Source organism: Leguminivora glycinivorella, chromosome 11, assembly GCF_023078275.1.
Source record: "Leguminivora glycinivorella isolate SPB_JAAS2020 chromosome 11, LegGlyc_1.1, whole genome shotgun sequence".
NCBI lineage: Eukaryota > Metazoa > Arthropoda > Insecta > Lepidoptera > Tortricidae > Leguminivora > Leguminivora glycinivorella.
This window is the reverse complement of record NC_062981.1, coordinates 14,158,771-14,185,302: the sequence shown is the minus strand read 5'-3', so window position 1 is coordinate 14,185,302 and position 26,532 is coordinate 14,158,771. Positions and strand designations below refer to the sequence as shown.

Below are 26,532 nucleotides of genomic sequence, written 5' to 3'. Positions count from 1 at the left end.
GCGGCCGGCACTCCGCAACTCATCGTGTTAGGGCTGCCAATGTGTTTTGACTACAGTCGAATGATTCACTCAGAGAAATCACCTTAAGTGGCATAGACCTACCTCAAGTACGTAAGACGTTTCATAAAATATGACCTGAATAATGGGATATGTTTGGCGTGTTAACGCATTTGTAGCTATATCAAATAAGTTTCAACTTATTTAACTTACGTCTTTTAACATATGACAGTAGGTAGTGTTATGGACGCAAAATTTGAATCCATTTAGGAAAAGTGTGAATTTAAAAAAAAATCTTTAGATCTTTCTTTCATGAATTTTCCTGATGAATCACGCTCCGCTTTACGGTTAAGTATATGATTTGTATCCTCAAATATTCCGAGAATATAAATGTTCTCTAACTACTGCATTTATAATTAAAGAAATTTAAATTGATAATGAAAACCTGGAACATTTTTTTACTTCCTACGTTTATGTGACGTATATATAAATTGTCACGTATTTTTGAATTATATATATTTAACATTATATTTCTATTAAAATCACGAAGGAAAACTATTTCACTGCCAACCCTGACTAAGACGAGGGCTAAGATAATTATCTTTTTTACGCAACGCACCCGCTTCAGTTTTAATAACACGATAAATGCTGCGGAAGGCTTGTCGCTGACGCGGAAAGAGGGTTTCCCGACTCGCCTTTTGATTAATACCTCACTTGTACTGTACACCATCCGACCGTGCCATCCCTACTGTCAACTTTCAACCTTATATCGTCCATATAACAGTGTATCCAAAGATTAGAGTTCGTCACTCGATTACGCAACAGATGCATTTTATTCTTCATGTAATTTTCTTCACATTTTTCCCGACATGATAAAGTGATCGTTTTTAATTTTACGAGAAATTAGGTAATGATAGACGGCGTCTTTCTGATAAGTGTTTGCTTGGGGTGAGGGGCACATCCCTAGTGTTTTTTTATTGGCATTATTAGCTGGTTGTAAATTTAGAGCCGGGTGTATTAGAGTTTAAGCTATGTTTAATATAATAGTTTTCTTGTTGAAATGAATTAAGTGTTTGTGTAGACGAATTTTCTAAAATTTATATAATACCTATAATTATTAGAATAAGGGTACGAATAAGTTTATACATATATAGTTACAGTCAATTTCTGCGAAAATGCATGTAGGATTTAAACATAACTTTATTTACCTATTCGAGTAAGAATATTCCTATCGGTAGTGGAGTCACGTCCAGTAACATCTACACACATACGCGATCAAAAACATTTGAACACGCGTGTTCAGATACTTTTGTTCGTTTATACTCGTATTTAATGTGTTAGATGCAGCTGAACGCGGCTGTAACTAATATCTAATATCTGCAGGATGGCAAGCGTGAAATCGCCATCCGACAGTCATTAATGTTAACAAGAACACCAACTCACCAACAAAGCCATGAAGACATAAAACTTTAATAGAATCGATACTCCGGCACTCCCCGTGGCAATAGATCAAGCTTAAAAACCCTAATTTTACGGCACAAACACACAACCCTCTATCAGGGAAGTACACATCTTCATTATGACTCAATCGAAGGTAAACAGGGGAAGTAAGTGTCTGGTAAATTGTTGGTTGCGGTCCTATTGGAAAAGAACGTGGCATAAGCGAATCGATCTAACGATGATGGTTATCAGAATGGGTATTAAATAAGTATAGGTACTACTGCAGTTGTGTTTCGCTAGACATTAAGGATGCAATTTAGGTTTATAGTAATGTTAGGTATTATATCTGTCATAGAGTTTTAACTCTATGTTGCTATTTGCAGTTATAGCTCCATCTAAAGTATTTCTACTTACGCGATTTTACTCATTTAATGACGTAATTTAATAATGAAACAGGATTTTGCACTGAAGCGTCGTAACAAAGAGAAAAACATAAATTTGTACAAACATTGTCTTAGAATTTGTAATATTTACAATAATTACTTACCCTAATGGCAAGACGAATTAAACAAGCCCATTCATAAAACCAAAGACATATGTAACTCCGTATAGACAGCTAAAGTCTAAGAAAAAAACGTACCTCAAAACCATACCGATAAAGGTACAGTGACCTAATGATAGCGATACACCTTTGGGGGACGCTCGGCTAGATGGCGCTAATATTAATATTTGTCATTTTATCACATATCAAGCTAAGAATATGTACCAAATTGTCAAAACTGAGTTTCAAAGTTTTAAGCCTGTGTCGAGAGATGGCATGCAATGACACATTTTACTTTGACAGTAACTCTCTATAATACTCGATCCTCTTTGATAAAACTCACACTCTTGCTTAAATACTGTAGGTTACATTTATATTCTTTATTTACACGTACACAACCTATAAAAATATTATTTAAAAAATCCAGAATATTTAAGAACTAATAGTGTAGGTAAATTTTAAGTAAGGACACACGTAAGAGATCCCTAATACTGCATTTCATAAATAAATCCCCATCACTGCCAGCCTTCCTACGAATATTATTTTATCAAACAATCCCTCATTCAATTCCAACGGATAAAAGGCGATTAATTTCACCTATGAAAATTAAATCATCCCCGAACGAGGGCGGTCAGTGACAAATGTCCAAGCTGCGACCCCGTTACATCTCGACGCGGACTAATAGCGCCATCTATCATGACGCCGCGGTGTCCGGTTTAATGTCTGTTGCCGCCAGGTGCCGAGAGGTGGCGCTAATGATACGACCGCGAGAATTATGAGTTGGGACAAGTTTGTTGGAAAAATTTAGTTTAATTGGAAAATTATGTTTGTTTATAAGTAGGTACTATATTTTACTTTTTGAATTGTTTTATACTTTGATCTGATTACTTTCTACGATGTTTTATGTTGATAAATATGTTAGATTTGACGAAATTAGAGTAACTTTATTTGCATTCCGCTTAACCATACTATATTAAACTAGATTACAACGACAAAATATAACCATTTGTATTCAATTTTTATTATATAAATTATCTTTATCGTGAGCTTCAAACCTCATGCCACAACTCTTGCGGCTTACTTACTTCTTCGTTAGTTCCACGTAAATGGGGTAGATGGCGTAAATTTCAATCTGCTTATTCTTACTTTTCTACTGTGGAAATTAAATGCAATAATATTTAACGCTGTTAAATGCTGTAACATAAGCATATAAGATTAAAATTATAATAGTAAAATATTTTTCTATAAAAACATTTAGCGGAAATGTTCTTTAATTAGTTGAATTTTATTTAATAGTTTATGATCGTTGTTAAAATTAATGCACATACTTACATACAATTACATACTATTTTTACATAAATAACGATAGGTTATATAATATATACTCATAGGTATATTATATAAATATACATATTATTAATCTATATTTTAATATTTTAATTAAAAAAATCTGGCTTTTCTATCGGTAAGGGGAAAGGATGGAAACATATCCTTTTACAAATTAATATTGTACATTTGTACCTACGTACTTAACAAAAAAAAAATGTTTTATTTCCAAGAAAATACAATCATGGACACAATTAAACTAACCCCCACACTAGGCAGATGCCTGACCCGTGGAGGAAATGTATCAGACTTAAAAAGTATTAATTAAAACAACATGAAATCTTCTTACATATTTACCAAATATCCGTTGTAAACTTATGTATGTGCGTCTTCCACAGGTCCTCGGCAAGAATGGCATCCGTGGCTGGCTAGATGGCAGCACAGAGAAGTCCAACTGGCTGAAACTGGTTCGATCCACCAACTACCCTCAGGATGTCAACGTACAACATTTACTACTGGCTGGACAAGTATGATCGTTTTATATGATTTTATAGCCTCTTTAAGAACTTTACTGTCATCTGGGTGACTCGACTACAATATCGACATTTCAAGTCCCAAGAAGCCGGAAAAAATGTCTCATGTCTCTTTTGGGTGGTAAGTATCCACAATTTACAATAAATATCAACATTATTAGTAGCGTACGAAACAATGCAGCAAAATCTACCAGGTTAGCAAATTTTCCGTATCGACGTATTTCTCCTACAGTTCCTCGTTCAAAACTGTTCTACCTACTGCAATCTGCTACAGTTGTATACATCAATGATGGATTTTTCACATGCATTTACCGTTAACGACTCTTATTTGCCACTTTTGCCAGCTTAAACTACACATACTTATCCGATTTTTAAGTCAGTTACCAGTTTGGCATTCACATGAAAAAATAAAAGAATCAAAATAATTATAACAACACACATAATGACCTCGTATATCAAAAATAATCACAATCGAAAAGCCCAACGAATTATTCGCGTTATCACGGCAGCCCTCATTATTGCGTCTTTTATGTCACTACCCCAATCAAATTTGAATGTAGAACGTTGGGTACTTCCGGTGGCAGAAAATCGGTGTTCGCCTGAACAACTGTGTCCCGCTTCCGGTCAATCGAAGGGGAGCGAACGGCCCGACCGCACCGGCGCGTTTCGCGTCAAATTCATCGTGAAATTAATGATGCTGTCCTTTTCGCTCGGCTGCCTAAAGAGCAGGATAGTCGTGTAAAGATCGATGTGAAGAGACGGGGATGGTAGGGAATCGCGCAACAGATGCGGTGATTAGATCCACGTATTGTGCCACTTTGGGAGGTTAAAAGCTATTTGATATTTCACCCCTGTCATGGTTTTGAGATTTTCATGTGATATTGCGCGTTTTGAACTTTTTATTTTAATTAGGAGTTAGAATAAAAGTGTGCAATGTAATGGGATATTTTCTATGTTCAGCGGATCATAAAATTATTAGGTGTATTAGTGCAGAATTTTGACTTTTTTGCAAACTAACTTGACAACACTGCATTAATCGTGGGTAGACAAATCGGTCCACAAAAGAGTTTTTGAGTTATCCGAGAGTTATATAATACTACAATGTAGTAAACTTGATTATTTTTGAAAAGCTGTTTTTTTTTTAATCTGTTTTTTTTAATTATATTTAGGAGCCTTGGTCCATGGGACTATGTCGGCTCCGTTAGGCCACTTCATATTATGAACAATAAATATACAAACTCATTATAAAAAAATAAGTCAAAACAAAAGTAGGAAAAAAAAACAACTGAATTTGTATATTTATCTATAAAAGAAACTATATACAAATTCAGCAGTCTTTGACAGGGGTTCCGCGAGAATTGATTGGAACACCCCTATGTCGGTCATCGTGTATCCGTGGAGCTCAAAGATCTGCATTCTCTTCGCTCGAGTCCGGACACACTCCATAAGGAAGTGATGCACATCCTCAACAGTTCCACAAACTTCACAGTTGGGCGAATCGGTTTTCCTCATCAGATGTGCAAACTTATTCATTGGAATGTGTCCGGAGCTGATTTTTAAATATGCCGATCATTCGATTTCGTGAATTTCGATAAATAATATTTCCACTATTTAGCGATTTAAATTCTACTAACAGAATCGAAAACGAGTCGTCATTCATTCAACCACTAGACTTAAAATTACTAGCCGTCCTTTTTCAAAATTAGCATTTTGTCGTTTTCCAGAGACTTTCGAACGGCAAATTCGTGTGTTCGAAATTCAAAAATCAGTTCCCTGTGCACAATCGAATTTTAAGTAAAAACGTACTGAACCTAATGTATGCTTATTCTATCACTTTGATAGAATTCTCCAAAACACTATATTTTCAACCCATAACCAATAACCTCCATCTTCCAGGTGTGGTACAAGGTGACGCGAGACATCGTGTCCGGTCAAGAGCTCCTCCTAGGGCCCCGGACGCCCCTACCACTGCAAGATGTGCAAGCAGCTGCCGGTAAGTACATTATGCCAACATAAGTAGGTGGGCGTTTTCCAAAATAAATCTCGAAAATCGAATTTCACCAGATCTGGGGGCCGACGTGTCACTAAAATACCGGTTGAAAACGGTGAATCATTATTTTCTTTTCTGAATTCAGAACTCAAAAATCGGCCCGATCTGGGCTCATTCTTCTCAGAATTACGATCTGATTCGATCCCGACGATAAAAAATGTGTCCTAATTTTTTTTCCTTTCACGTCACGATTTTAGTATGAACCTATGAACTTACTACGTGCGTGACGTATTGGAAACTCGAATTTTGTATGGAAAATTTGGGACACATTTTTTATCGTCGGTATCGAATCAGCTCGTGATTCTGAAAATAATGAGCCCAAACACGTCCAGATCTGCTGAAATTCGATATTCTAGATTTATTTTGGAAAGCGCCCAAGTACCTATATTCTTAGACGTAGGGCCGAGTTGCAAAACCATAGTTAGAACACGCCTCTAACGCCTAGGCAATGGCGTGTTCCGACGCCAAACGAAAGCGATACCTCCGCTGCTCTTATATATCTGATGCCAATACGCAAGCGCGATAGAGATATATCTTAGACTTCGTAGGGCGTTTGCATCAACCATAGTTTGATATCAGACGCGTCAACGTCATGCAACGGAAGTCTGTGGGATATCCCATAGATACAAAAAGTTTTGCGAACGCTAAATTCTATTCTATTTCTAATTAAACTGGCGACGACGACCGGTCTGGCGCAGTCGGTAGTGACCCTGCCTGCTACGCCGCGGTCCCGGGTTTGAATCCCGGTAAGGGCATTTATTAGTGTGATGAGCACAGATATTTGTTCCTGAGTCATGGATGTTTTCTATGTATATAAGTATTTATATTTATATTATATATATCGTTGTCTGAGTACTGTAAGAGAGTCGGCCTATCAGTGGAGAGCATCCAAACATTTAAACAACGCTTTGAATCAATCTTTTTTTATATTTTAGGAGCTAAGTACAACCGTTCACTCTCAATCGCTGCTTCTATATGAATGCCCCATTGAAGTGTCTGTTTTCCTTGACGTTCTTATACTGTTCCAATTTTAAATCAGGGACTGCCAGTCAGCGACCATGACTGCTGTAAAAGGTTTCATTCTGAATGCGAAACCTCTTACATATCCCTCCCCCTTATGTTAGAAGCAGCCATTGTTCACAATACTACACCCTATCCTATCCTATTCTACCCTAACTACCGGTTGGCCCTACCTAAGCCAGGCCCCCCTACACACAAAAAAAAATCTCCTAACACCCAATAGTGACAGCCTCATTCAAGGTAGCCAACATCTAACGCTCTTTGCGTGGTTGCCTAGTCCACGGTTGAGACCGCCATAATTTGGATAGTTGGACTATAGCCAAGGTCCTCGCAAATTAGTCAGATATGGACTATGGTTAGGAAAACCAATGGCAAAAACCTAACCCCTGCCCATCGACTAAACCCTTTTATTTTGAACTTTCTGACAGCTAATTGTCTGTGGCCATGACTAGATGACATTGACATGACAGCTGTTAGCAAATTCACCTAACTTCAAGTAAAAAAAACAAGGCAAAACGTTTATTTCACATGAAAAAACATAATAAATTTTGAAGATGCCGATTCTTGTTGGCGGTGGCGTTGAAGTGGGGGCTTCTCATGGCCGCCAATCTTCCCGCCGCGCCGGTTGCGAAGTGAAGTGGAGCCCGAACGGCTCATGAAGATTGCTGCAGCTGCAGTGCGCTGCACGTTGGTGATGACGACGAAGTGGGGGTTGCATATGACCGCCAGCCATCTCGCCACACCGTGAACAGCTGGATCAACTGGTCATCTAGTCGGCCTTGTCTTGATACATGTAAAAGAAATGTGTATGAACGTTGTTCTTTGTAGTCAGGAAATTATAAGGGTGTTGTGACGTATTACTCTATAACTTTAAACAATTATATCTATTTATTAAATATTTACAGTTTGGGGTGTGTTTTATTCCACAGTTTACATGTTTTTATATAACTTAACCTTATTGGTAGCTATAGGAAAACATTATGGAATAAATTTGAGCAATCAGTTATCAATAATTGTATAATAAATTAATAAATAAATTTCCCAAACCATGTACTGCACTCCACTATTCAAAATGCACTCTGAGCATTGGCTACTATGTACAAAATTATCCTTTTCAACATTAGGGATAGGCAAATGACATTTTCTGTCACAAGTCGTTTTTCCTTTTGAAATAATGTACATTTTAGTTCACTAATCACAATTATTCCCTAAGTTCTACAATATAATGTATAATTAAAAGATTGAAACTAAATTTACATTGCCTATCTAATGTAACCTACATATCTAGGAAGATTTACTGCATATGTGTATGATTAAGTATATAGGTATGATGGAGCTGATGTTCACGCAATTTGCGTCGACGCCCATGGTCACCGAAGAGGAGTCGTAGAGTTTCTTGAACAACACAATCTTGAGCGCCCGTTGCTCTGTTGAATGTCTCGCATTCCATTTTTACGTCAATTCTGCACAGCTATATTTTAACTACGGAATGGGTGATAATGAGTATTAGATAATAAGACATATATCACCCGGAATAACTCTTCGTATTGGCGACGATGGTCACTATGTTTTCCTTCTTCTTAAATCGCTTGGCATGCGCTTCCTCGCGCTATGAGGTCGGGGTTCGTTGTCTGAAAACTCTGAAACCGAAACTAGGGGAAACTTTCAGACGTTAGTGCCTCCACCATGTAAGAGAGTCGGCCTATCAGTGGAGAGCATCCAAACATTTAAACAACGCTTTGAATCAATCTTTTTTTATATTTTAGGAGCTAAGTACAACCGTTCACTCTCAATCGCTGCTTCTATATGAATGCCCCATTGAAGTGTCTGTTTTCCTTGACGTTCTTATACTGTTCCAATTTTAAATCAGGGACTGCCAGTCAGCGACCATGACTGCTGTAAAAGGTTTCATTCTGAATGCGAAACCTCTTACAGTACCCACAACACAAGCCTTGTTGAGCTTACCGTGGGCCTCAGTCAATCTGTGTAAGAATGTCCTATAATATTTATTAAACTTTCTGAGATATACCTTCATTTTTGTTTTATGTCCACCTTTTCAAAATACTAATATAGTCTAGTGAAACTAACTGTGAAACATTCAAAACTATTATAAGAGCTTACCTTTTTTATTACTCGTAGGTACTTTTTCTTTTTCGGGTTTTCTAAGCTGATATTGATCGTCCATCAAAAGAAGTATGGGCAATTTGGACATGTAACATTTTGGATGTATCGAATATTTTCAGCACAGAACATTGAGTTTTGAAAATAGTTCTCGCTTGGCATATGCTAATAGTGACTTAGTCAATATTATAAAAATCAATCTATTTTTTAATCGTCTTGTTGTACCTATGTACGAGTACAACAACAACCTATTCAACATTATTGTCGCTTAGCATATGGAATAAGCTCTTGACACGATATGCTATTACGTCATTAGGTACCTAATGTACTTGTATCGGTACATTCTACTTTGTGAAATTAACCGGGTATGCGGAAAGTGTGTTTAAAATGCTTTTCTCAAACATGGTATGAAATATTGATGTTATGTGCCTTATATTTGGCAGCGAAGTATGGCGTTGCAGGTGCGGCTAGGACGATTGATAGATAATGGAATTTCATACAAACCTTGCAGGCCAAGGCCGGCAAAGTCCTCTTTTTTAATTTCCAAACACAGATAATTGTGACATAACATCCAGGTATTTAGCCAATTAAAAAAAAAACTATAAGGGGCTTTACAGACGTGCCGACTGCAACTGGTACGGGCCCTAGACAATATTTGATTTTGGGTGCGTTTTCATACAAAAAAAAAATTCGTTTTTTTTTATTTTTTTTTAACTTTTTGTTTTTTTTAAGCGTATACGGGGTATCAAAGGGGAACGAAAATTCGATTATTTTTGCGCTACGACGCACCATTTAGGAGATACAGCCATCCAAAGTTACTATTTTCAGTAGACTTTATTTATTTCATACCATGTTTGAGAATGGGGTTGCCGGGCGAAGACATATAGACGGCCGAGCGAAGCGAGGCCGGATAGGTCTGAGGCGGGCAACCCCATTTCCCTTTGTCCCGGCCTCTGTAGTAATGTACTATTAAGTTCAAGGTAGGTTTGTTGTACAAACTGTGTAGGTTCATTACGTTTTAAGGTATTATTATTATACCTATTCATGTTTTTTTTTTTTTTTTTTTTAATTTATTTAGGCAACAAACAGTCATACAAACAATGATGTGAAAATACATGATGTGTTAATAGACCTTGAGTGCCCTAACTTAAACATATTATATTCTTATCTAAAATATAAGCTATTTTAGGAGCGGTTAGCGGGTTGTAGGTATTTTAAGCATTAAACTCAGACATACCTACGTGCAAACAAGAATTAAATAAATTATTTTACATAAGTTTATACAACGCTCAAACCTGATTTTTAACTATAAAATTATTATTTTTCGAACAGTTTCTAATTGTTTATTGATTTTACTTTAAGTTAATGATTACTTGTTTCTTAAAACTATTACATGTTTTATAGGAAAAAAGATCAATATGAGACATATTTGTATTATAGTAATTGAGCGTAAGAATTTGAACAAAATTTTGTACGAGAGAAAGGAATAGCAAATGATCACAAGATTAAGAATTTGTCTGACGTAAATCATTATAGTACCTAACTCCATCAATTTCGTTTTTTAACACCTGCTTTGACGTGTGTCAATGTATTTAATTTCATTAAAGGTATAATTTTACAATAAACTTTGTAGCTACAAAAATGGCATCAAATTTGATATTCGTACTTACAAGTGTGTCGCTTAACTTCAAAATTCTGCTATAAGGTGGATTATGTTTCAGATAATATTATGTTTTTTATATATTCAACCTTAATGTAGAATGGATTTACCCAGGTTTGAAGTTAAGCGACACAAGTACATAATAAGTGTTCTAGTACCTGTCAAGTGAAGTTTTTGCTAGAGCTGGCAAAAAATACTATTAGCGACGATTATGTCATTTTCTACGACTTCCAAAATCATATTACCCGTAGCTTTTAAAAATGTATTTGATCAGATTTATACTTATAATTAGTAGGAAACGCCTGTCTGAAGCGTTCTCATAAGTACAGTACCTAAACGGACGGAAAGAACACATCGGTCTTTGGAAAGAGACAATTAACGTAACATAATCAAAGAGACAACGCTCTAAGGAGACGGAAAACCGATGTGCAATCATTATCGCCGGGTACTGTAGAGGAAAATGTATCTGAATCCGCCCCTGAAGCGGGCGAGTTGTGCGTCGTTGAATCACGCTTCACGCTCGGGCGGCGCGCGGTAATTGGAGTCACCTGCGAGTCAAACGTGTGACCCGAGTGTGCATACTTTACTATATAGGTCGGTCTTGTTTTACACCGCCGTGGCACTGTAACGCTCTGGGAATTGTCGGTAAAACAGACAGTAACATGACCTTATGGATTAGATTAATCTTAAGAATCTTAAGGTATTTAGATAAAATTTAGATTTTCAGCAAAGTAATTTTTGAAGCTTCACATGTAGTCTAGCGTTAATAGCAATAAACTTGCGATTCTATTGTGTTTAAAGGTTCTCAGGGTCCTTACCAGACATCGCCATACGAAAATAATAGGACATTGTAACCTAACAGTACCTAATTAAAAAAAAATAATATTTATTCTTCACAAAACGTATTAGGAACTCGACATTTCATGTTACCTACCGATATCAAATCTCAACTTTGAAGAAAACTTCCACATAGATCTTGCCATCTTTTCAACCAATCAAAATACCCAGACCTACTAATGAAACTGAAAACAATAATAATTTTCTACCAGTCATTTCAGAATGAAAAGCCTCATTTACCGAACACGCTGTATTCATAAACAAAATCACAGGGCTGGGACACGGCGTCCGGGCAGGCAGCACGCACGCGCATGCGATGTTTAATTTAGATAAATCGCGACGAACGCGACGCCGCCCGATGTGGACACGCATTAGGCGTGTGTGCTAGGTACGGCAACGATTTACTAGATGTGACATTCTGAAAGGAAAATGTCTATATGAAAACATACAAGAAACTAAGAGAAAATCAAAGAAAATAATATTGATAACACTATTATTTTATTTATACTAGCCGTATTAAGTACTGTTCGCAGCGCGTGTCCAACTGTCCATACCTATTTAAAGTCGTGCCAGAAGTACATAGATTCGCGTTCGAGAAAAACTCATGCTGGCAAGACTGCGAGATACTGGAAGAAAATCTTAATTCATGGAATACATATTTTTTATCGGCTTCAGTATTTAAGGTACTTGAGATCGCAGTTTTCAGCAGAAGTATTCAAAACTTCGTACATATTTAGGTAATTTAAGTAGATACCTTTACCTCAGGATGCCGAAGACCGGGCAAAGTGAAGAAGATTGAGTAGGAAAGCGGACCCTGGCGCTAGGCCGGGAAAACGCTAGGTTGAAGAAGAATTAGATACCTAAATATATACTTGATAGATCATATATATTGATTTAAACTAACACGATCTTCACTAATATTATTAACTTAAAATGGGACTTAGTCGCGTAAAACTTACGTTTATATTTAACCCGAAGTTTCGCACGTGACATTACGTCCGTGGTCACGGGTAGACCCGTAAGTTTTACGCGATTAAGTCCCATTTTAATTTAATTATATTAGACAGACCACTTCTATTCTCATTTCATTATTAGTAGTAAATACATACATACATACAATCACGCCTGTTTCCCAGAGGGGTAGGCAGAGATCACGGATTTCCATTTACTACGGTCCTGACAAACCACTTTCGCTTCGCTTTAGTAGTAAATAAATTTCCAAAAAAAAAACTTGACTTGAGGTTACAAAGATTTACTATCGGACGGAGCTATTGCCTCGGCCTTTCCATTGTCTCTACGTCCATACAGAGGTGGTCGTGTCTTCAGCGCTCCCGTTTCCGGCGGCGCGCGCGCAGCCGGCCCGTGCCGTGCGTGATTTATGCAGAATATCACCCCTATGCTACGTAATGACTGTAACGACCTAATGACATTACAGTCTAGGGATACAATTTTTATTTTATCACTAAGTACCTAGTATAAAAATGTTGGTATTATCTTCATGTATGATCAATGCGTATAAAAATTGCGTAGCTATTAAGTATTACTTAAATTTCAAGATGAAATCTGATAACCAATTTATGATTAATAACTATATTCAATAATCTTCCTAGACTGTTTTCCGGCGATAATGAAGAACTAAAATGATAGGTATAGTTGACTGCAATAATACGGAGGCCGCAAATATACCTGACATTATTGATTATATTGGACACTGCAGTAGCTATCAATACCTATATACAATTGGAACTAATACACATTGTTGTACTTATGTCGAGAACAAATTATTAAAACGCTTACGATTTGCGTCAGCACATTAGCGTATTTACTCAACAGAAGGGTACAAACAAACAAACAATCAACGAAACCGAATGGACCAAATCCGCCCACATATGCCCAGTATCAGCTGCATGACACTCCAATTCTACCACAATGACTCTTAAATATCCCTAATTAGGATCGATTTGCAGTTCCACTCCATTTGTCATAGCCCCGGGTTGCGCAAGACATGATGGATGGGGTTCGCATGAGAGACTTCTATTGAATTTATTAATTTCGAGATAAGTCCGATTTTGCGAAAGGATTAGGCGCGTGCGCAAGGTGAGTGTGCCTCGGTGACGTTGGTGCAATGATGATGGATCGTTGGGCGCCGAATTTTATCTATCGCTTGGATTTGTTAAACTCCCCAATGGAATAATTAATTTTGAGCGTGACTAGCAATTGTAATGCAGCTTCTCTCTATTGCGTAAATTCAAAATCTATTGATGATTTTGTTAGGGTTTCAATATGTTTACAGACCGTAATAGCCGAATATTAATACGTAAGCATTCAATCACTAGTAGTTTTTCTCCAACAAAAGTGTAGCAGGAGATGCAATTTGCTGATAAACTAGAAGCTTATCCAGAACCTGAATATTGAAACCCATCAACTGTTGATTTTCCTAGAAACACCTGATATACTCGTAACTATTTACCCAAAAATAATCAATGGTCATGATCACAGATTTTCGAGATTTAGGCTAGCTAGGTATATCTTCAGTTATTCTATTTTATCTAAATGAGTACCTGGGTGTTTTATATTTTTTTATTATTACCTATTACAAATTCATATTTACTACACCAGCACCTAATACGAATGTCATAAAAGCTTAAAATAATCCATTTAACAATAATAATTCCAACCCTTTATTAGCCTTACGCAATCGGCCGTAATGAATGAGCCACTGACATTTGTCATCGCGCAATTGTACGGAGATTAAAATTGATGACGTTTCGTTGTCGGCACACGCGCTATTGTGCGTTATCGCGATGCGTGCGAGGTTTTTAGAAATTATATTTTGCTGGATTAATTATGCTATGTAAATGTAGTTTGTAGTCAATTTGACAACAAAATTTTATAACTAAAAAAAACATTAAATAATACATCGCAATGCTCTGTATACACTGTATGTTTCGACGCTCCACCAGTGGTCTACGGTTGATATTCAGAATCTACCTAGATGCAGATTTTGAACGAAATAGAATTAAGAAGTAAGTAGTTAAATAACAATTAAGTAGTAAATAACTAGTGTCATACCTTTGCCTACAATTAACCTTTTTAATGTCAAAAAATATTTCGTACCTATAAATGCTTTTAGCTAAAATTTGCACCACTATTGTTAAATTTTACGTAAATGCAACATTACCACAGACCAAATAACGTAAAAACTGAAATTAACACGTCCCAGAATCGCACCATTCCCCACACATGATGATTAATCAAAAAATTAAGCAACAACAATAGAGTCCCCCCATCGCCGCTCCCACACCGCGTGTTTATTTAACAATCAAATAAATATTACCGACAATAAAATAGAAATATTTCAATTTAATATCCCCGCCCCGGTGAAGGGGTAAATCTGGCGTTGCATTTGTCGTTTTTTGTCACCAGATTAGCTCGCACCTATCTTGATGTTACGCGAAATTTAATAATTTATATTTTGCGATTATCTCGATCGTGACTTTGTTATCTCATGGTGGATCTGTTTTGTAACGACCCTATTTTTTCTGTTGAATACTATAGACTTGTCACACATCGACCTAATTAAATTTGACGCTAGACAATCTAGATATAGCTCGCAGTGATTTCTAGTTTTGTGTTACTACGTTTGCCTGTATTTTAGCATCATCGCTATATTATTTTTTTTGGAATTACTACATATTTATTCCTCATCCCAAGAGTTTATTTATATGTATCGTCATCGTCACTGTATCGTCATAGGAATCCAAATCAATTGAGGACAAATATGTGTATATTTTAATTTTCTACTATTATATATTATTAGTTACCTTGATTTAATTTTCACGGCTTTCAAGCCTCGCATCTGGTCTAAGCCAGGAATGTTGGCCTACGGGCTCTCAACGGTCCCAGATAAAGTGTGACCTGCAACTTGCAAGTCTTGCAACGCATCTCATACATGTTGGCCGACAATAGCAATAGGTTCAAGCCGGCGCCGGCGGCTTAGGGACCTCGACGCACCTTACCTAGTCTTAGAGCTGTGTTCATATATAAAACACACGGACAAAGTCACACCATAAGGGTACCTTTTGTACATTTTTGGTACGGAACCCTAATAATAGTTTAGATAAACATTCCTTCCTAGACAGTCGAATATTTATGGCTTCGAAGCGCTTTAGATAAAAAATCTTCCCGTATGTTTACAACTCATTTATAGATTTACAAAAAGTATACTGTATCAGCAAAATGCAAAAAATCGTAAGCGATAATGCAAGAACGTACCTCTTACTAACCGACATTAAAACCTTAATTTTTGTAAACGTTTGTATTATTACTACATATTACTTTTATAGTTCTGTATAAGTTAACTAATACAATATTATTTATAACGATAGCTCCTGTACTATGGCATCCACATGCCGCGAGCGATGATATGCCTGAACTAGGAAGGGACTCCAGTCTTGATAGAAATATCGCTATAGGATGCGCATGTGTGGCAAATGCTATTGCGATCATGAGATCTCATCAATACTCACTAGAGATGCTACGAATAGTGTTTTGGCCGAATAGTGAATATTCGGCCTCCTTTCTCGAGTGAATACCAAATATTTGGCATGGAATTCGTATATTTTGAGTCAAATTTACTATAAAAACTGTTTGCCAACTAAGTAAAACGTTTATCAACATGTTACTTTTAGTTTGGTGTAACATATGTTCAGTATTTGACCAAATGTCTACTTAACCATTTGGCAATATTTGGCCAAGAGCACCCGGATAGGTCGAATAGTTGCCAGATATTCGTAGCATCTCTACTGTAACTACACCAGAACCTATTGGTCTGATGTTCTAAGCTTGCCTGCTGAGCCATACTACGAATAGGCTTGGAATCATTTGATGGAGATTTTAATACCGTCCGGAGGTTCTGGGAAATGGTAATGGGATCTTGTTTATAATTTATGATGATGGCCAGTGGCGAGCTTATTTTGAAGTGGGCTATGTTTTCTAGAAAAGATTTCGTAATAATAGTCACAGGTTTACCCTATACATAAAATGTAATTTAGAAAACGAAGTAGAGTACAGTTATATTCAAGGTTTTCTTATGCGTAGGCATTTGGTAAGGACTGTAAGCATCAGTTGATGTAGTCTTGCAACTTTAGGTGCTGGCATATGCCTATCGTTGTTATACTTAAAATATTTAGAAATAATAAATTTGTTCGTACCTATTGACTTAACTATTATCCTCTTTGCTTCGTCTTCTAGATTATAAATAAACACAATGTAGTTTCACGCAATGCTGGCCTGTAACACTGAATTTGAGAGAATAGAAAAAAGAAATATTCAAAAGCGTATTGACATATGACATTTCCATCATTCACAAATTTTCAGTGCTAAACGTAACACTTTTTTCTTTCTTTAAAAGCTTTTTTTCAGCGTAAAATTAATTTTATACCTATAAGTATGGGGTAAAATAAACCAAAAGGATCGGCAACCCGAGTATCCACTGCATAACATAATGGAACTTAAACAAGAATAGAACAATATCACAAATTTATACAATTTCCAATCAACGTAAAAGGTCAGTCTTTTTATATTTCAGCAATAAACATCTATTTCAGCAACAAACACATTAGCTACAATGTATTAATAATAAAATATATGAAATCTTATGCTTGGATGAAATTGGAATAAGTGCAAAAGTATACACTTGATAATTCTCACGTACACGGTCAGCACTGCGGGCAGCTTATGGGGCTGTCACTTTGCTTACTAGCGTGGTTAAATATGCCTGGATGTAATTGAAATTACAAAAATATACAACTTGACATGGCTCACGTGCATTGTCGGCACTGCGGGCAGCTTTTGGGGCTGTCACTTTGCCTACTAACGTGAATTCAATACTATGCCTGGAAGAAACTTAATGACATGACAAATATCTGCAGTTTGACAGTTTCTCACGTGTATGGTTCGTAATGCGGGCTGCTTCTGGGGCAGTCACTTTACGTTCTGACGTGAACCCATACGAGCACTGCGGGCAACCTGTGGGGTTGTCACTTTGCCGTCAAAGCCTGTTGCCGTTATGAAACCCTCTCATCAGGTGCATAAAAGTCATCTATGTCATGATCTATCGATATAATACTTACAGGCGAGTTGCGCGGCGATGTTTACTCGATAAGGGATGAGGATACTAATCAGCTTGAAACCATAAGAACGACCTTTCATTTGCCAGAACAATCAATGAGCCCCACTAATCCGCCGACCCGTCCATCATCGGAACTGTCCCCACCGGCAACTCCAGGCATACCACTGCAGACATCCGAAGCACCTACACAAGCAATTGAGCAACAAAAAAAAAACAACGGCCACCGCTTCTGCACCAGATGTTCCTGTACGCGATACACCGGAAGTAACTTTGCTACAAGGAGATGAGACTCTAGACAACACTATTTTATAACTACTGGGTGAGGATCCGACACTAATCCAGCAATATGGAAAAGAAATTCAAACCGATTGGACAAAGCGTCTACAGTGCATTGCGACTAAGGGCTTGACCACGGAAGCTCGCAAGGAACTATGTGACAGACACTTACCTCCTATAAACTGCATTTTGATTGACGCTCCAGAACTTAATCTGCAAATAGTAGCTGCGGTCTCGGATGCAACAGTTAAGCGAGACAAAGGTATACAATTAAAAGAAAAACAAATTGGACGAGCAATATCATTCGTTGGCGAGACTCTCAGTACTTTAAAGTAGACAAGACCGGATATAAAACTTCTAATGGATGCCTGCCGTTTACTTTGTGATAACCAAAGCCTAGACTCAATCACACGACGAAACGTTATCCTCTACAAACTAAAAAAGATATGAAAGTACAAATACAAAGACGAACATAGATAAATTTCTATTTGGCTCGGAACATTCCGAAACATGTAAGACTGCAAAATCCATATCTAAGTCGGGAGCCGACCTGAAATTACCCATGTCATATAACAAAAACTTTGACCCTAAACATAATTTAATCTGGAAGGCTTCTCCTCACAGTCACAGGCATCAGGAGATCAAGAAGAGCAGGGAGCCTGCCCCTTCCAGGAGTCAGCACGCGAGCAGCTCGCGCCCATCGCGTCGAGCGTCCCGCCACAGGTACTCGCTTCGCCGCTAGCTGGAACACCGGTGAGTCACACAGGGAGACTGTCCCATTTCTATTATCAATGGTCACTGCCGACACGAGATCCAGTGACGTTATCATGGATAGCCGGATTCTAGATAATTACACAACGCCCGGTGGTGCAAGTTCACCCTCCCAAAGAAAGAACCTTTCCTATTAATGAAAAGCTTCTATTTTTGAATGTAAACCATGTACTTAGTGGACAATATTTATCACCTATATTTTTAATCCCAAAACCAAATGGTAAACATAGATTTATCCTTAATCTTAAAAACTTTAACAAATTCATTGGCACAGAACATTTTAAACTGGAGGATTTAAGGACTGCCTTAAAACTATTTTCTGAGAGATGTTTCATGAGTACTCTAGACCTTAAAGACGCTTATTTTTAATGTAAATGAAATTCACGAAAATATCTCCGATTTAAATTTAATACAAAATTACATGTATAAATTTAATGTATTACCATTTCGCCTTAGTACTGCTCCATTTGTATTCACCAAAATAATGGAACCAGTCACGAAATTGCTTAGAACTTGTGGTTACATATCCTCTGTGTATTTAGACGATTTTCTCTTAATAGGACGAACATATAATACTTGTTTGGAAAATATTTTAGCTACAAAACAACTTTTAACATCTTTAAGATTCATTATAAACGAGGAGAAGAGTAACATGATACCCAGTACTAAGTGTAACTGTTTTAGATTATATAATAGACACTAAACATTTCCAAGTCACTTTGCCTGATGACAAAATCATAAAATTAAGAAATAATTAAATTTTTATATTGATTTTGCTCGTTTAATCGGCTTGCTTTACGTGTCCTGCGGTAGAGTACAGTCTCTCTTTATGTTAAAGAATTCGAAGGACAAAAATATCTCAGCTCAATGAACGATCCCGATGACTTTGAAAGATATATGAATATTCCTCAGTCACTAAAAGCAGATTTTGATTGGTGGTGTCGCGTCGCGCCATAACCAAACCTAAAAACAAAATTAAATATGACGCCTACTGCTTGGAAATTTTTAGTAACGCCTCTACTTCGGGATGGGGAGCTGCATGTGGAGAGGAAACTGCAGGTGGTCCTTGGTCCATAGAATAAAACCACAACCATATTAACTTTCTAGAAATATTGGCAGCCTTTTATGGCTTACAAACCTTTGCTAAAGGTATGTCAAACCGCCAAATCTTACTTCGTACTGTTAACATGACAGCAATTTCTTATATTAATCGAATGGGTGGTATGCAGTTTCCTCACCTCAACCAAGTAACAAAGAATCTGTGGCAATGGTGTGAGACACGGAATATTTCAAATCCTCGGAGAACACTTTAGCAGACGTGGAATCGTGTCGCTCTCACTCAGATTTCGAATGGGAACTAAACAATTTCAGTTTCAATACGATTATCAAGACATTTAATATACCGGAAATAGACCTCCTTGCCAGTTATTTAAACAAAAAATGTCTTGCATACGTGTCTTGGTACAGGGATCCACAAGCATTTAACATAAATGCATTCACCATTCCAATAGAGTAAATTCTTCTTTTACGTGTTCCCCACTTTTACGATGATTCTAAAAACGACAAGAAATCATAAGAGACGAGGCTACAGGTATAATGGTAATCCTTTTATATTTTGGACCTAACAGCGACTTGATCATATCTAATTTCCAACGATCGCAGCGTACACTACCGAGTTACCGTAGTTACCGGAATCTTGTCCGGGAGTCGCTACTAAGACGGGACCCCCGTCATCCATCAATATAATGGTTGCCTCCCTATCTGATAATCTTCTAAAAACAATACGACTCTTGCTTAAAGAAATGGTACAGTTTCTGCACTATCAATAACTTAGGGGGGGGGGGGGGCGTATGCTACGGGTCCCATTGACCTTAGTAGTGGAAAATTTCGCTGGCTTGGTTGAAGTCTTGGTTGCTCAGTTGGCAGAGCGCTGGAGTATCGATCCAGAGGCCGTGAGTTCAGGCCTCACCCAAGGCAGACATTTTCCACTGTTAAATACCTATATTAATTTTTCTTACTCAGTTATATGAAGCTAACGCTCAATAGGATACTTTAAACAGCTGTAGGTCCGCTCTGTCCCTGATGTCGCCTAAAGCGCACATATCGGCAGCGATGATCGAATTAAACGCTGCTTTAAAGGCGTTTATAAAATACGCCCGCCTTTACCGAAATATAATCAAACATGGAACACTTCATTAGTACTAGATAATCTAGCATCCTGGTTCCCCAATCAAAATCTTCAATTAGATCAAGAACTAGAAACTCGTCACTTTGCTTACGCTCACAGAGACCAAACTTTGGCTAAACTTCTTCTAAATAATGTTACATTTCATACTAATGAAATCACTATTAATATTCCAGACCTCATTAAAACCTCCAGACCGGGCACAGCCCAACCTATGTTAACTTTGCCGGTTTTTTCGGGAAGTACCTGAAATCTTTCGGTTAATACTGTCTGTTCACATAGTTAAAACCAAATTGTTACTTGCCAACCACGATTCTCTTTTAATAAATCTTTAAAAACCCCATAAGTCCGTAACCTCGTAAACGATAAGTCGTTGGATTCGACAAATTTTGGGAGAATGCGGTATAGATATTACCTTGTTTACCGCGCATAGTATGCGACCTGCAGCAACCTCTAAGGCGTGTAGCTTAAAATTTAACCTGGACTTAATAAGAAAGACCGCGGGATGGAGCGGCTCTTCAACTATATTTGGTAAATTCTGTAACAGATATACTAATGGGCCAAATAACTCAACCTTTGCCAAAACTAATAAATATGTCTAATGGCTTTATACTTATGTAACTATCCTAATGTAAACCAAAAAATTGTGCTCGAAGTAAATTAATTGTTGTTTACTGACTTGTTTCCTTCCTTTTTTGTTCGATATTTCACGATTTCTCTCAATATCTACATTGTGTTTATTTATAATCTAGAAGACGAAGCAAAGAGGATAATTAATGATTAAACGAACTTACCTGAAGTGAAGTTCTATCATAATTATCCGAGTTGCTTCGTCGAATAGATTAGAATCCCGCCCTCCCGTTCATTCTCAACCCCATCGTGAAATATCGTCAATACACAAACACACCTAACATAGGTAAGGGTGGACTGCATATTTAATTATGCATACAGGTATGCACTTATATTAAATATGGTTATATCTCTGAACTAAATGATGGAAATGTCATATGTCAATACGCTTTTGAATATTTCTTTTTTCTATTCTCTCAAATTCAGTGTTACAGGCCAGCATTGCGTGAAACTACATTGTGTTTATTTATAATCTATTCGACGAAGCAACTCGGATAATTATGATAGAACTTCACTTCAGGTAAGTTCGTTTAATCATTAATTATTTCACGGAAAGGTTAAGATCAAACACTATAACTTATGACTTCGTTTTGCAGTTAAAATGAAATATTTGGCAAACAAATTACTGTTAAACGCCGGTCAAAGCTACTCGTATGGATATGCATTCCAACTTTATGTCGTTTTACCTTGCCGATCAAAAAGCTCCTTCCACAGCAATATGTAAGGCGTTACTAAAAATCACCTTTACACACATTAAATGTAAGGATTAATTCCAGTACTCACCCTCATAACAAAATAGAATAAACTTAACATTTCCCTTATCACCATGAGAAACAACAGGTGCAGAACAGTTTGTCGTCATTATAATATTTAACTGTCCAAAGATCGGTAAGTCACCGTCACGGTGCGCGCGCGCGCCATCTGTGCCGTCGTGGGAAAACTTAACGCCTGCGCGCTGCGAATATTATCGTTGCGTTTCCTATATAGCGCGGGGGAATAAGATAAGGATATGAAAGTGACATATGTTGTTGGTGAATGACGACATTTGAGGTGATGATAATAGTAGACCAAATAGTTTAATAATTATTAAGGGATAGGACTCATATCGACCTAGCCCTAAATTACACATGCCTTATACATTCGGTACTAGGACGATATAAATTCTTATTAGATATTATAGTTACTGAGGTGCCGACGGAAAGTTCCCAAAATTCTGAAATTTTCACATAGGAAAACTTCGGAAACTTGCCATACTTTGTATGGACAATTGTATGGGTGGAAACTTTCCATTTCATAAATTTAAATTCCTTTTATTTTTCGTGAAAGTTTAGTGAATTTTTAAAGAAATTTAAGATTTTTTTTGGAAACTTTCCGCAACTTGCACATCATTATAATTGTCGTATGGCTGTTACACACTGGTTAAAACATAAAACCATAAAGTACGTACATTAGATAAAAACTATTTAACCAATAAACGTTCGAAGCTGTCCATTCTAAAAACATTAACAGCTAGGTGTGTGGTGTACATAGGCTACGATTACTGCTTACCATCATGCGGGCCGTAAGCTTGTTTGCTACGATGTGGTATTAAAAAAAATGTTATTGTAGGACGAATTTTATTATGACTCTTTTGCCAGATATACATATTATGTAAATCTGATGGTCAAATTTGTGCATAAGACTTTCCGTTGTGCTTATCAATCCACTCTGACGATCTGTACGAATAAAACTATTTAATATACGTCATTATTTTATCTAATTTAAATAGATTGTTGCTTTCAATTTCGTATATATATTAATACTGTATAGGTGAAGCATGCATGGTGTGTGCCTGGTGCTATTTACCATCAGTTATCGCCACATAAGAAATAGTAAGAAATAAAAGGCTTTTTAGGGTTCCGTAGTCAACTAGGAACCCTTATAGTTTCGCCATGTCTGTCTGTCCGTCCGTCCGTCCGTCCGTCCGTCCGTCCGTCCGTCCGTCCGCGGATAAACTCAGTAACCGTTAGCACTAGAAAGCTGAAATTTGGTATCAATATGTATATCAATCACGCCAACAAAGTGCAAAAATAAAAAATGGAAATAAATGTTTTATTAGGGTACCTCCCCTACATGTAAAGTGGGGGCTGATATTTTTTTTCATTCCAACCCCAACGTGTGATATATTGTTGGATAGGTATTTAAAAATGAATAAGGGTTTACTGAGATAGTTTTTTGATAATATTAATATTTTCGGAAATAATCGCTCCTAAAGGAAAAAAAAGTGCGTCCCCCCCTCTAACTTTTGAACCATATGTTTAAAAAATATGAAAAAAAATCACAAAAGTAGAACTTTATAAAGACTTTCTAGGAAAATTGTTTTGAACTTGATAGGTTCAGTAGTTTTTGAGAAAAATACGGAAAACAACGGAACCCTACACTGAGCGTGGCCCGACACGCTCTTGGCCGGTTTTTTTTTGTTTTTATCGCCACATCGCGCATCGTCAACAAACAATTTACAGTGAAGCGTGCCGTCGCTCGCGTTGATTGATAAAAGCTCAGAATCTATCACCCATCGACTATTAAATGATGTGCGTGTCACAATACCTACGTAGACCTATGAATGTGGAGACTAACCTTTAGAATTGAATCTGTCAGCCATCGACTGGTAAATGATGTGTGTGTCTACGTAGACTTATGAATGTGTAATAACCTTTAGAATTGCAGTAATTTGTTTGAATCTGACCGAAGTGTTAAAAACCGAGTACTTGTTGATAAAAGTTCAGAATCTATCACTCATTGACAATTAAATGTTGTGCATGTGAGCTAGGTAGATCTATGAATGTGCAGTCTAGCCCTTACAATTGCTTGTTCATTTGAAGGTGACAGAAGTGTTTAAAAAGAACCTACATAGACCTAGAAATAAAAAGAATAATCTGTAGTATAAGGGGCAATTTACACGGCGCGCGTACTCGTGCCATGCTATTTTAGTTACCAGTGGCGACGCGTGAAAATTTTTGTTGGTAAAGCCGGAGGGGTTTTTGGGATCTGTTTTGTATGCACATCTACAAATACTGCAGAGTATCAATCAGATAATGGTAATGAAATGTAATGAAACTCACATGACATTCTCACACCGTGTAAATGGGCCCTTAATGTAGTTTATTTGTAGGTGACAGAAGTGTTTTTAAATAACCAACTAATGACAATAGGTAACTTGACTGTACTTAAAATAAAATATTTTATACCATGCACGCAATAAAGCATCAGATAATTATTAGAAAAACATGGACAGAAGTTATTTTTAAATCCAATTTATATTTTATTAATAAAATAGAAATATATAGTTGACCGTGACGTCACTCAATTCGATTTCATATTAATTCCATATTAGCGAGTCGTTCAAAATCGTTTTGACAGTTCTTAAAAAGAAGCTGATTTGGATAGGAGGAAAGTAACCTATTAGGTATAATGTGGATTTCCATCACATTATGTTTCATCAATTGCAATACAGACTTGAATCAGAATTTATTCTGGAATAAATTTATTTAAACTTGAAATAGTGATGGAAAGTACCTACTCCAAGGTTAGCTGGAAGAGATCCTCGCCTTTGTGTCTCTATTTCTACAAATTGTATATAAACTGTTGTACACAATAAAGTGATTACTACTACTACTACTACTACTACTACTACTACTAAAAGTCACATATTGACGCGAAATAGCAGAACAGTGCAAAAACAGGTACTTGACCCGACCATTCGGCAAATAATACAATAATTACCATAAATTCAACCAATCATAATAATATTTTGTGTTTTTCATATGGAACGACCGACTAAGTGGTCCTGTTTATTTATATTACAACTTAGTGTATTTACTTTAATGGTAATGAGCAAACTATATAATAACTTTTATGATGCAATCGCACGATGGATTGAACCATTATTTTGAATCGTAAAACAAACAACTATTCAGTTCAACAATTAAAATTTCCTTCACTCCTTACTTATAATTACTTATTCAAATATATAATATAATAAATGCGGACATCAATCGCAATGAAAAATGCGAAATTGGTAACGCATTGGACAGGCAATCCAAGGGTATTGGGCACACCTCGGACACTGGCGATCAAATATATGAAAGAGGCGCGTTCCTAGCACACATTCTCAGCTCGTGTAGGTGAACGCGTACCATGCTTGCATGAGTGAGATATGACATGTCGACTGTTCGCGTTTTTGACAGGCGGTAACTGTAAGGTAACCGAGAGCGGGTGGGCGGCACTTTCAGCGGGGAGCGGGAGTGGCCATACTGTACGATAGTACTCTTTACTATACTGTGGCATGGGTCCGAGTCCCACGTTGGCGTTCGAGTCGATCACTGTTGATTTTTTCATTGCGATTGATGTCTGCATTTATAATTTGCGAAGTATAATTTGCTATAGTTTGGAACGTTTCACAATAGAAAAGAAAATCGACCTATATGTTTATATTTAAACATATGGATATATTAGCATACATTTTAACACGCTAAAAATCAAATCTCGTATAAAATCAATTGCGCATTTAATTACCAAAAGCCGTTATTGCACGCTCAGATGATTTTTTAACCCCCGGTGCAAATGTCGGGTCAAGTGAGCATATTACCCCACAGGTGGGGTCGGGTGGGGGTGGCCAACCCCCTGATAATTTGTAACAAACACTTCAGTGCTTTGTTGACATCAGACAGTCCGGTTGACCTCTGATGGTCTGTATCATCCTTGTGAATCACGCAATCTTTTAAATTTAATTTAAACAGGTACGTTTATTTGATTTTAAAATATATATTTACTATAACTGTAGCAATGATTTACAGTGATTTATGTTTTAATTTAATAACTTGTCAGTCGAGAAACAATTAATATGTATCTGTAATTATATCCTTTACTTCAAATCGGCATTTAAATAAATTAATCGCTCCCAAAGGGCATCGGTTACTGAAAAAACAATCTCCGCTTAATCATAATTGAAAAGAATTAATCAGAATGATATT

General features: G+C 36.9%; 1 protein-coding gene across 1 annotated transcript in view; it reads left to right on the top strand.

The window, feature by feature from the left end:
• Positions 1 to 26,532, top strand: part of LOC125231227 (histone-lysine N-methyltransferase PRDM16-like) — a 62,011-nt gene that overhangs the window by 18,966 nt on the left and 16,513 nt on the right. The window contains exons 3-4 of the mRNA XM_048136610.1: positions 3,703 to 3,831; positions 5,734 to 5,830. Coding sequence (XP_047992567.1) covers positions 3,703 to 3,831; positions 5,734 to 5,830 — 226 coding nt within the window. The remainder of the gene's footprint in view (positions 1 to 3,702; positions 3,832 to 5,733; positions 5,831 to 26,532) is intronic.